The 12664-nt window shown below is 49.8% G+C and overlaps 1 protein-coding gene across 2 annotated transcripts in view; it reads left to right on the top strand.

The window, feature by feature from the left end:
• Positions 1–12664, top strand: part of LOC142587300 (enolase-phosphatase E1-like) — a 236306-nt gene that overhangs the window by 174006 nt on the left and 49636 nt on the right. For both annotated transcript variants that reach the window (XM_075698177.1, XM_075698175.1), the window contains one exon: positions 5321–5447. In XM_075698177.1, the coding sequence (XP_075554292.1) occupies positions 5321–5447 (127 nt within the window). The remainder of the gene's footprint in view (positions 1–5320; positions 5448–12664) is intronic.

Below are 12664 nucleotides of genomic sequence, written 5' to 3' on the forward strand. Positions count from 1 at the left end.
GTGGAGGTTTCCAGCGCCATTCGAGTTGGAGAAAGCAACCCAGAGACACGCCATTTCAGAACCAAAGAGCTCGCGCCTGTCCACTAGCACACAAGCTGTCGCCTACGTGGTGAGCCACCTGTTTCCTCTTTTGCCGGCGCCAACTAGAGCAGCAGCAGCAGACAATAGCGAAATGACATCCCAGACCCCCTCAACCCGCATCGTCGTTGATCAGCTGCAGACACTTGAGCCTTTCCACGGCAACACCTTTGAAGACACTGAGGGCTGGTTAGAAGTCTTTGAGCGCATCGCGGACTACAGTGGATGGGATGAAAACCAGAAGCTCCGCAACGTTTACTTTGCGTTGCAAGACTGTGCACAAACATGGTTTGAAAACCATGAAGCTGCCCTTTGGTCATGGGACAACTTCCAACGGGAGCTGTTGGCCACGTATCCGAGCACAGACCGCAGGGAAAGAGCTGAAGCTGCTTTGCAAGCCAGAAGCCAACGAAACAACGAAAGCGTGGCAATGTATCTCGAAGATATGTCCTGCTTATTCCGTTGGCTGATCCGAGCATGAGCAAGGACAAGAAGCTTCGACATCTGATGCGCGGTGTCAAGTAAGAGCTTTTTGCTGGTTTAGTTTGGAGCCCTCCATGCACCGTCGCCGAATTCCGCCCTGAGACGACAACTATAGAAAGAACACTTCAACAGCGAGCGAGGCTGTACATCCACGATATGAACATCGCATCTGTGGATGCAATGTTGGCAATGTTCAGGAACAGCATCGAGGCCTTATGAGAACTTGTAAGATCTGTGGTTCGGGAAGAGCTCCAGAGGCAACAGCTGAACAATGGCCCTACAGCGGTCTCTTCATTAGCAGAAGTGGTTCGCGAAGAAGTGAGACAAGCAGTCCACGAACAGGACTTGCAAGCACAGCCACAAGCGTCGTCACCAGTACGGCCGACAGTATCGTACGCTGAGGTACTCGGAAGATCCCTAGGAGGTACTTTCATCACGGCAACTACCCATACCTGAACTACCTGAACCTCAGTTCTTGCTGCCTCCTCCTGAGAAGAGATTCCGGAAGGCTTGCATTATGGCGCACTCCTGATAGAATCCCACTGTGCTTGACGTGTGTTCGAATGTCTTTCTGACTAATTTGGGAAATGAAGTCCAGCATGTTGCGAAAGGAACCGTCATTGCCCACCTTAACGATTACATACAGATTACGGATTTGAACCCTTCTGATGCTGCACTACTCAATTCTGACAATGTAAACTCCATACCCACAGCGATATCACTGTACCAGAAGCTGCAAATAGAGAACCTTGTACGAGAATTTGACTTGTGTTTCTCAACGACATCAAAAGTCCAGAGAACATCCATCGCCAAACACCGTATCATTGTCGACGAAGCTGTAAGGCATATTTGCCAGCATCCCTACCGAGTGTCACCGAAGGAGAGAGACATCATCAGCAAACAAGTCGAAGAAATGCTTAGAGACGGCGTAATTCAACCATTGACGAGCCTGTGGGCTTCGCCTGTGGTGCTAGTAAAGAAAAAGGATCAGACTATAGAAGACTTCTGTGTTGATTATCGAAAGCTGAACATCGTCACAAAGCGGGATGTCTATCCACTTCCAAGGATCGATGACACCCTTGATAGACTACGGGATGCAAAATTCTTTTCCTCTCTCGACCTCAAAAGCGAATACTGGCAAATAGAAGTGGACGAAAGAGATCGTGAGAAGACAGCATTCGCCACATTAGACAGGCTATACGAATTCAAGGTACTTTCGCTCGGCCTCTATTCACCATCAGTGTCCATCACCAGCCTTTCAGCGGATGATGGACGTTGTGCTCTCCTGGTTAAAGTGGCAGTCCTGTCTTGTTTATCTTGATGATGTCGTGATTTTTTCTGCCACCTTTGAACAGCATGTGGAATGACTACGGACTGTGCTCAAAGCTATTAGTTCAGCAGGGCTGAAGATAAAGCCACAAAAATGTCACATAGGCTTCCATGGGCTCCTTTTCCTCGGCCATGTGATTAGTCCTGAAGTCACCCGTCCTGACCTTGAGAAGACCGCCGCTCCAGTAGAAAAGTTTCCTAGACCAACCGATCAAAGGGCCGTGAGGCGATTGTTAGGACTTTGTGCCTATCACAGACGTTTCGTCAAGCATTTCTTGAAGATTGCTTAGCCGTTAATGCAATTGACGAAAGAAGATGCACCTTTCGTCTGGCTAAGTGAACAAGAAGATGCATTGAATGAGCTTTGACGGCGACTTCAAAACCACCCGGTTCTTACGCACTTTGATGACGATGTGGAAACGGACATCCACACAGACGCCGGTAATTTAGGACTTGGTGCCGTCCTCATTCAATGGCAAAACAGAGAGAAAAGAGTGATTGCATACCCTAGCCGTATTCTTTTGAGGGCGGAAACTAACTACTCGGCAACAGAAAAAGAATGCGTCACCGTAATATGGGCCATAGGAAAATTCTGACCATATTTGTACGGTAGACTGTTCCGAGCAATCAGCGGCCATCACTCATTGTGCTGGCTTGCATACCTGAAAGATCCTTCTGGGAAACTTGCTAGATGGAGTCTGAGGCTGCAGGAATACGACATAACAGTCATGTACAAGTCGGGTTGCAAGTACAGTGACGCTGATTGCTTATCACATGCACTGGTCGAATCTGCTCCCGTGAAAGATGGGCACGACTTTCCATTTCTTGGAGCCGTGAGCACATCTGAGATGGCCAAACACAAGCAGTCTGATGCTGAGTTGCTTCTACTCATCGGGCACCTGCAGGGAGACTCCGTCCATGTTCTGCAAGTTTTCAGCCGGGAATTGTCATCGTATGTGATGAGAAATGGCGTCCTGTGCAAAAGAAATTTTGAGCGCAGCACAGAGAAATTACTACTCGTTCCTTCAGCCTTGCGGTCCGGAATCTTGAAAGCCTGTCATGATGACCCATCAGCAGGACACCTCGGAATTCATACCAAGTACTACTGGCCAAAGCTATTGGGTTCAGTGCAGCATTATGTACGAACATGTCGGGATTGCCAGACACAAAAAGGCTCCATTAAAACCTGCAGACCTCCTTCATCCAATAGAACCTTTAGAAGCCCCGTTCGAACAAGTTGGAATGGACTTCTTCGGTCCATTTCCGACATAGTCATCAGGGAAATGGTGGATTGTAGTAGTGACGGATTACCTAACCCAGTATGCCGAGGCATCCTCTCTGATCAGTGCAACGGCCATTGAAGTGGCTGAATTCTTTGTCACAACATAGTACTATGACACGGTGCCCCTGCAGTTATTATCACAGACCGAGGAACTGTGTTCACAGCCGATTTGACGCAATTCATTATGAAACTGACTCATACCAGCTACAGGAAAACAACTGCCTATCAGCCTCAAACAAATGGGATAACCGAGCGATTGAATAGGATGCTGACCGATATGTTGTCAACTTACGTAGACCTAGAGCACCGTACATGGGACAAGATACTACCATGCAACATTCACTTACAATACCGCATTGCAAGAGACTACTCAAGTAACGCCATTCCAGCTTGTTTTTGGCCAAACTGTTACCACACCCTTGGATGCAACGCTGCCTGTCGGCGACAGTGCAGAACAGAACCCTGACATCAGTGACTACACAGAGGGCCGATGAAGCAAGTCAGCTGGCGCGACATTGTATTCAACAAAGGCAGTGCATCGATGCGGACTGATACAACTTGCGGCCAAGAGAAGTCGAGTATGCACCAGGCGACAGAGCATGGGTGTGGACTCCTGTGCGGATGCGCGGCCTATTCGAAAAGCTTTTGCGCCGTTATTTCAGCCCTTACCGAGTACTTCGCTACATCAACTCCTTAAACTACGAAGTTACGCCAGAAGGACAAGGGAGCTCATCACAATGCCGACGTTGCACGGAAACTGTGCATGTGGTCAGAATGAAGGCCTATTATGACAGGCAGTGAATATCCTACCAAACACATTTATTCTGTACCACATACCGCCTTGATATAGACAACAGCTCGTAAACAATTTCGTCACTTTACGCATCGGGACGATGCGTTTTTGGAGGGGGGATAATGGTACAAGGCAGAAACCATCTTTAAACAACACGCGCAGGTTCGTGCACCCTCCGAGAAGACAGTGGCGTATTGTGAAAAAGACGAAGACATAATGGCACGTGCATTCACCGCACACACTCGCATCGTATGTGACCATTGTCAGGGAATGCAAGAAGAAGAAGAGGGGAAGTGACGCTCGACAAAGAAAGAGAAGGCGGCATTCTTATCTCCTCTTCGGAACGCGGCAATTGACTTTTTATTTACTCCGTGGCCACAAGTTAGCCCACAATAAATAGTTGAGGACTAACTGTTAGCCAAATTAGGAACTGTTCCTGAACATATTTATTGTGTTAACACAAGTTAGCCCACAATAAATACAACACAAAATTTGTGTGGTTCTATTTGGACCCAAGATATCAAACTTATGTTTGGAAGTTGGCAAAGTGCATGAAGCCTGCTTCCCATCCGCCGCAGGTTAGCCCGGTAGGGTCGGCCTACACATTCTGTCTATGTGCCGTGATACAAACACAAGCTGGCCAGGGTACACCCTGTGGGAAACATGTGGGAAATGCATACGGGGACTAGAGGTAAACAGCTTCGCCGTAAAAAAGCTTCACAGTTGAAAATTCTTTTCTCATCTGCAAAGCCTTCTTTCTGAGAAACCTATACAGGTTACCTTGTAAGCTTCGTGCTACGTTAAGGTGGATGTCAATTTTTCCTTTCAAGTGAATGTTCACTATTTGATTCGATTGAGTCTTTGTACACCCCTGCTTGACTGCTGTCACAATAAAATTGGCAGACCTCAGTGATTCCTACAGCCTGAACTAATTTACTGAGACAGCCAAGGGCCACAACCTTGTGCTAAACACTTTTGCAAATAATTCTTTTGCAGTCTCCCTTGCCTGTATGCAACGATGACATATGACCATTCCAGGGTTTAATGAAACACAAAGGTAGAGCAACCTCAACTGGTGTCGCAGTAACATGGTTGTGTTTGCTACAGTCTTTCTTGTTGAAGCATTCCATTTGTTTGCAATAAAGATCAGTCACTGATATCTTAATGTTTGAACAACAGTAGCTTTTGCTTTGCATGCATGATCGCACTTATACTAAATATAGTGAGCTGGTATGATATAATTGACTCAAAATTCTGTCGTTGGTCGCGTGCTGGAGTTCGTCTATCTTCGCATTTCTTATTGCATGGTGCCTAGTCATCTGTGATGACCTTGGGTTTTGTGATGCGCCATGCAGCTACTGGACGGCTACTTTGACATCAACACAGCTGGGGTAAAGACTGATGCAAAGAGCTACGAGGTCATCAGCCAGGCCATCAGAGTGGATCCCAGCAAGATCCTCTTCCTTACTGACATAGTCGCAGGTAGGCCCAAAGTAATCATCATCATCATCAGCACTCATTGACCTTCACTGCAGCACAGGCAAACTACAGTCGCCCCTGTCTTGCATCAACTTGTTTCATCCTATGCCTGCAAACTCCTTAATCTTTTCAGCCATCTTAACCCCTGCCATCCTTGGCTGTCTTTCCCTTCCCTTGGCGCCTATTTCATTGCTCTAATAGTAGACCACTGCTTCTCGTGTGTATGCTGCATTATCCAAATTATAAGTTGCACCTTTGTGTCTCGCATCCCTCATATTTTACGAGTTTCACAAAAAAAAATTGGTCACTGATTCGCACTGGTATATAGATGCACCTATAGTAAACCCTCATAACCAATTTGATATAAGCAGAACAGTAAAAGTTTTTTAATTCACAACTTGTTAATTTGAAAGTTTGGATAATTCAAAGTAGCCACCGTGGTCCATCCAACAATGTATACAAAGCAATATGTAACGCATCCGGTAATTCACATTGATATCCGCACCGCCAGCGATAATTCGAGCTCCGTGGACAGGAAGAGTGCTGGTGCGGGGGAGCACGACGATCGGCGACAGTCGTCGCCACGCAGCTTTCCATCTGCGGCCGTCTGTTGCAGGTCGGTTCTCTCCCTCTCTCAAGACCTTCAAGATAAAAATGCGAACACGGTAGTGCGTGTTTTTCTTTTTTATTATTATTTATTGCGATAGCAATTATATGAACATTCCAAGCGCATTTTTGCCGTCGGTGTAGGTGTCGGCGTCACCGTGAAGTTCCGTATAAAGTCCAAGGGCGATATAACGCTATCGCTGCGCGCCCTACACTGTATGTCCGAGTAAAAGCGTGAGAGGGACCGACCACCGCGGCTCAGTAATGCCCGTGCAAAAGGGACGAATGCGAAGAGGAACCGTGCCGTCTTCTCTGTGCGCGAGGCACCCAACGTTGCAAGGCCCAGGAAGAGGGGGGGGGGGGGGGGGGGGGTCATTCCCTCCAGTTGCAACTGTGCACGTGGCCATGTCTTGAACAGAGTCTAGTCGCGTCAGTGGCTCGTAGCTTTGTGCGTGCTGTGTGTTCTCAGCACTCACTTTCCATTGAAGCAATCGACAGCACAACTGTCACTTCGCTCGCTGCTGTTCTGCGTTTCCTCAGGCCAGCATTTTGACAGCGAGTGTCCGTAGTCATCGGGTGTGACGTGTTCATGTTTGCTGTACGCGCTGACACCACGCTTAGCATTTTAGTTAGCAAGAGTACTATCCTTACCTCATACGGCAGTCTGCTAATTTACTATCGCAATCGATCCTTTGCCTTTTAGCAAATCTGTGTCTTCTTTTTCTTTTCTTCTTTCTTTTTTTCATGCTACATCTTGGAGGCTATGCTCTTTATCTACGAGGTGTTCTGCCAAGAATTGGCACCAGGTTGTGTCTATAACCAGGGTGTCTACCAACCTGGAAAACCGGGAATTCTCAGGGAATTTGTGCTTTTATCAGGGAAAATTACCTGTAACTTTATAGAAAGGGAACGAAAGCCTTGTTGATGCTGGCTCCAGTAACAGAGGAATCGCAAAGAATCGTCATTGACGCCATGTCATCGGCACGATATAAGTATACACCCCATGCAAGCGATCTTGCACGCGACAGCGACAGGCGACGCGATGGAGATGGCTCTCGCGTTCGCTCGTCGCCTACAAGTTGCACCCCATGCGAGCGATGACTTCGAGCGACGTCTCCCCAGTGTTGCCGGTATGAGGGCAGCAATATAGGCGCCGAAACTAGCGTGTCGCGTGCTTTATTAACTTAAGTTGATGTATTTTACTGTAAAAAGCAGCATAAAATATTTCTGAAAGTCTTGCAGTAGGTTCTTATCCTTGCACCTATAAAAATTCAATCGTTTGCTCGTTCCGTGCTACAATCGGAAGTACTGGAGTTACGTACATCCAGTTCCGGCTTTGCGCTATTGGCTAGTCGCTCATAGCACTTCCGGGCGACGAGCGACGAATTCTAGATTTGCAAAACCGAGCGACCGCGCGACAAGACCGAGCGATCTGTTCAAGCGACGGCCTGATCCGTCGCGCAAACCCGTCGCTCGTCGCTTTCGCGCACAAAATCGCGCTAATGGGGTTTAGCCTATATTGCCAGAGTAGTTAACGACCAATTTTCCAGACGCCCGATTTTTCGGACATGCCCGATAATTCGCACGGCTTTGCGGCACCACCACATACTCCATATAGTCAATGTATATTTCCCTGACTGCAGGTCTGAAATGGCATTAATCAAAGCTACCACCACAGCCATTTTGATTATCTCGCCGCCCCGAACCGGCACTCTCGCACGCAGGTCCGCTGGTAGCCGTAGCCACCACTGCCGCAACGTTAGGCCTAGCTGCTTCTACGTTCGCTATTAAGCTTTTTGCCGTGCGGTGCCGTATTTTTCATAGAAAGAATTCGCCACTGTCAGCAATGGCACCGACTCCGCCTTTGTAGTCCTCGCGATTAGCTTCAAAGTTCGCAGAGCACAGCACGTTGCATAATGCCAGTTTTTGATAGTTAGCTTCACCTGAGTACAGCAGTGTTATACCTGTGTCACACGGGCACATTTGGAAGGCCTTCCAATCAACGACCTTTGAAACGCCACAACTCTATCGACTCAAAGGAGTTGTCGCGCTGCTACCCGGCACTTTTGAAAGGCCGTTGAGTGGTTCAGGCGTTTCTCGCAAAATTGTGTGGCGCTGCGGATCTTTATTTTCGTTTTCATGTCACGAAAAGTTAAACAACATTAAAACCATTTAAAAGCACTAGGATTTCTTTTATGTCTGTTTATACATTTAAAGAAATGTTTATACTGTCACGTGGTAGTGACGTTAAAGAACACAGTAGCAGTACTGTGAAAGACAAAACTAGCTTTTATTGGGCGAACCTGTTCCCACAAAACAGGCTACACTTAAAGCGCAACGATAGTGGCGAACACAGTCGGCGATCGTCGAAAATCTGATCTGCGGGTCAAGCGCGTCGGCTTTTATACAGCAGTCGTCGAATGTTCCAGTCTAATCGTTCGGACCCGCGTGCCTTCCACAAAGTTCTACACCATTCGCGTCACGCGATGAAATCAGATAATACAAGGTTCGGCGACAACAGACAGCGGATAGAAGCATCGATAACTTTCCAGAAACTTCGGATACATGCAGGCGCGTCCCGCGCTGTGCGATAACATTTGTTCGGCGGCGAAACGTGGTCGCCCGATAGAGATAAGTACACGTGTCAATACCCCCCTCTTAAAAAGCATCGACCCGATGCTACATACAAGCGAAATAAAAACACCCGTAGCAAAGAAAACAACAAAAAATAAAGAATTTCGTCAGCGTCCGTAAAAGGGTTTAAGGCGCACCACGTGGACCACTTCAGATCGTGCGCGGCGCCGCTGTGAATGCGAAATGCCGTCTGGCACGACCTCATAGTCCAGAGCGCCAATACGTCGGATGACCTTGTAGGGTCCGAAATAGCGTCGGAGTAGTTTCTCACTGAGTCCTCGTCGGCGTATCGGGGTCCATACCCAAACACGGTCGCCGGGCTGGTACTCGACGAAGCGTCGTCGGAGGTTGTAGTGTCGGCTGTCGGTCCTCTGCTGGCTCTTGATTCGCAGGCGGGCGAGCTGTCGGGCTTCTTCGGCGCGCTGGAGATAGGTAGCGACGTCAACGTTCTCCTCGTCAGTGACGTGCGGCAGCATGGCGTCGAGCGTCGTCATCGGGTTCCTGCCGTAGACCAGCTTGAACGGCGTGATCTGTGTTGTTTCTTGCGCCACCGTGTTGTAAGCGAATGTTACGTACGGCAGGACGGCATCCCAGGTCTTGTGTTCGACGTCGACGTACATCGCTAGCATGTCGGCGAGGGTCTTATTCAGCCGCTCCGTAAGACCATTCGTCTGCGGATGGTAGGCAGTTGTCCTCCTGTGGCTTGTCTGGCTGTACTGCAGAATGGCCTGGGTGAGCTCTGCTGTAAAAGCCGTTCCTCTGTCGGTGATGAGGACTTCTGGAGCACCATGTCGCAGCAGGATGTTCTAGACGAAAAATTTCGCCACTTCGGCTGCGCTGCCTTTTGGTAGAGCTTTAGTTTCAGCAAAGCGGGTGAGATAGTCCGTCGCCACGACGATCCACTTATTCCCGGATGTTGACATCGGAAACGGCCCCAACAAATCCATCCCAATCTGCTGGAATGGTCGGCAAGGAGGCTCGATTGGCTGTAGTAATCCGGCTGGCCTTGTCGACGGTGTCTTGCGTCGCTAACAGTCTCTGCATGTTCTGACATAACGGGCAACGTCGGCGGTCAGGCGCGGCCAATAGTACTTTTCTTGTATCCTCGATAGTGTCCGGGAAAATCCGAGGTGTCCAGCGGTCGGATCGTCATGTAGGGCGTGCAATACTTCCGGACGAAGTCCTGACGGGACAACAAGAAGGTAGTTGGCGCGGACTGGTGAAAAGTTCTTCTTCACGAGTAGATTGTTTTGAAGCGTGAAGGAAGGTAATCCGCGCTTAAATGCCCTGGGGACAACGTCGGTGTGCCCTTCCAAATATTCCACGAGGCCTTTTAGCTCCGGGTCTGCCCGTTGCAGTTCAGCGAAGTCTTCCGCGCTTATCATTCCAAGGAAGGCGTCGTCATCTTCGTCATCTTGCGGCGGCGGGTCAATGGGGGTGCGTGATAGGCAATCGGCATCGGAGTGTTTTCGTCCGGACTTGTAGGTTACAGTGATGTCATATTCTTGTAGTCTGAGGCTCCACCGCGCCAGTCGTCCTGAAGGATCCTTTATACTCGCTAGCCAACACAACGCGTTATGGTCACTGACGACTTTGAATGGCCTGCCATAAAGATAAGGGCGAAATTTAGCTGTAGCCCAAACGATGGCAAGGCATTCCTTTTCGGTCGTAGAATAGTTGCCTTCCGCTTTTGACAGCGACCGGCTAGCGTAAGATATCACCTGTTCGACTCCGCTTTTCCTCTGGACTAGAACGGCACCGAGGCCTAGGCTACTGGCGTCAGTATGGGTTTCTGTATCGGCGTACTCGTCGAAGTGCGCAAGTACCGGCGGCGACTGCATGCGTCGTTTGAGTTCTTCAAATGCGTCAGCCTGCGGCGTTTCCCACTTGAACTCAACATCACATTTAGTTAGACGTGTCAACGGCTCGGCGATGCGTGAAAAGTCCTTGACAAAGCGCCTGTAGTAGGCACACATGCCAAGGAATCTACGTACTGCCTTCTTGTCGGTGGGCTGCGGGAACTTTGCGATGGCAGCTGTTTTCTGGGGGTCGGGGCGTACTCCGGATTTACTGATGACGTGGCCTAGGAACAGAAGCTCATCGTAAGCGAAGCGGCATTTTTCTGGCTTGAGAGTGAACCCTGATGACTTGATGGCCTCTAGTACTGTGGCAAGCCGCCTAAGGTGATCGTCGAAATTTCCGGCGAATACAACGACGTCATCCAAGTAAACGAGACAGGTCTGCCATTTCAATCCCGCTAAAACCGTGTCCATCACGCGCTGGAACGTTGCAGGCGCCAAGCACAGTCCAAATGGCATAACCTTGAACTCGTAGAGGCCATCTGGGGTGATGAAGGCGGTCTTTTCGCGATCTCTTTCGTCGACTTCTATTTGCCAATAGCCAGACTTGAGGTCCATCGAGGAGAAGTACTTAGCGTTGCAGAGCCGATCCAATGCGTCGTCTATCCGTGGAAGGGGGTATACGTCCTTCTTCGTGATCTTGTTCAGACGACGATAATCGACGCAGAAACGTAGGGTTCCGTCCTTTTTCTTCACCAGGACAACAGGGGATGCCCACTGACTTTTCGACGGCTGGATGATGTCGTCGCGCAGCATTTCGTCGACTTGTTCTCTTATAGCTTCGCGTTCTCGCGGCGAAACTCGGTAAGGGCTTTGGCGGAGTGGTCGAGCGTACTCCTCGGTGATTATGCGATGCTTGGCGACTGGTGTTTGTCGAATCCTCGATGACGTCGAAAAGCAGCCTTTGTATCGTCGGAGCAGACTTCTGAGCTGCTGTTGCTTAATCACTGGGAGACTTGAATTAATGTCGTAGTCTGGTTCGGGAACCATGGTCGTCGGGGTAGATGCGGTGGAATCCGAGAGGACAAACGCATTACTGGTTTCCAGAATTTCCTCGATGTACGCGATCGTCGTGCCATTGTTGATGTGCTTGAACTCCTGGCTGAAGTTTGTCAGCAACACTTCAGTTTTCCCTCCGTGCAGTCGAGCGATCCCTCTTGCGACGCAAATTTCACGGTCTAGCAGTAGACGTTGGTCGCCTTCGATGACACCTTCTACGTCAGCGGGTATTTCGGTGCCGACCGAAATAACAATGCTGGAGCGAGGCGGGAGGCTCACTTGATCTTCGAGCACACTCAAGGCGTGGTGACTACGAGGGCTCTCCGGCGGTATTGCTTTATCTTCCGACAGCGTTATTGACTTCGACTTCAGGTCGATGATTGCGCCGTGTTGGTTCAGGAAGTCCATACCGAGAATGACGTCTCGTGAACACTGTTGGAGGATAACGAAGGTGGCAGGGTAAGTCCGGTCATGAATGGTTATTCTTGCCGTGCAGATTCCAGTCGGCGTAATCAGGTGTCCTCCAGTGGTGCGAATTTGAGGGCCTTCCCATACAGTCTTAACCTTCTTCAACTGGGCGGCGATGTGTCCACTCATGACGGAGTAATCAGCCCCTGTGTCCACTAAGGCAGTAACAGCGTGGCCGTCGAGAAACACGTCGAGGTCGGTGGTTCTTTGTCTGGCGTTACAGTTAGGTCTCGGCGTCGGATCACGGCTGCGTCGTGTTGAACTGAAGCTGGAACGTCGCGTCGTCAAGCCGTCTTTCGTCGGTGTAGTTTTGGCTTCCTGACTTCGTCGGAACGGCGGCGTGTCGTCATTAGGTCGTCGAGATGGTTTCTTCTTCGTCTTCGTCGGCGGCGGAGGATCTTCGTGAGTTCGACGAACAGCAACCGCACCTCCATCGGTTGCTGCTTTTAGTTTTCCGGATATGGGCTCGCAGAGCGGCCCCGGGCTGGGCCGGTGTATGGTCGGCGCTGCGGCGACAGGTAGCGGCCTGGTGACGGCGAACGGGACGGCCGTCGAGGGCTCCACTGAGTAGCGGCGAGGTAATCGGCGATGTCACGTGGGCGCTCGCCAAGCTGTGGACGCGGCGCATTCACGGCGAACCCTCTCAGTCCCAAC

This window comes from Dermacentor variabilis, chromosome 7, assembly GCF_050947875.1.
Source record: "Dermacentor variabilis isolate Ectoservices chromosome 7, ASM5094787v1, whole genome shotgun sequence".
Taxonomy (NCBI): Eukaryota; Metazoa; Arthropoda; class Arachnida; order Ixodida; family Ixodidae; genus Dermacentor; species Dermacentor variabilis.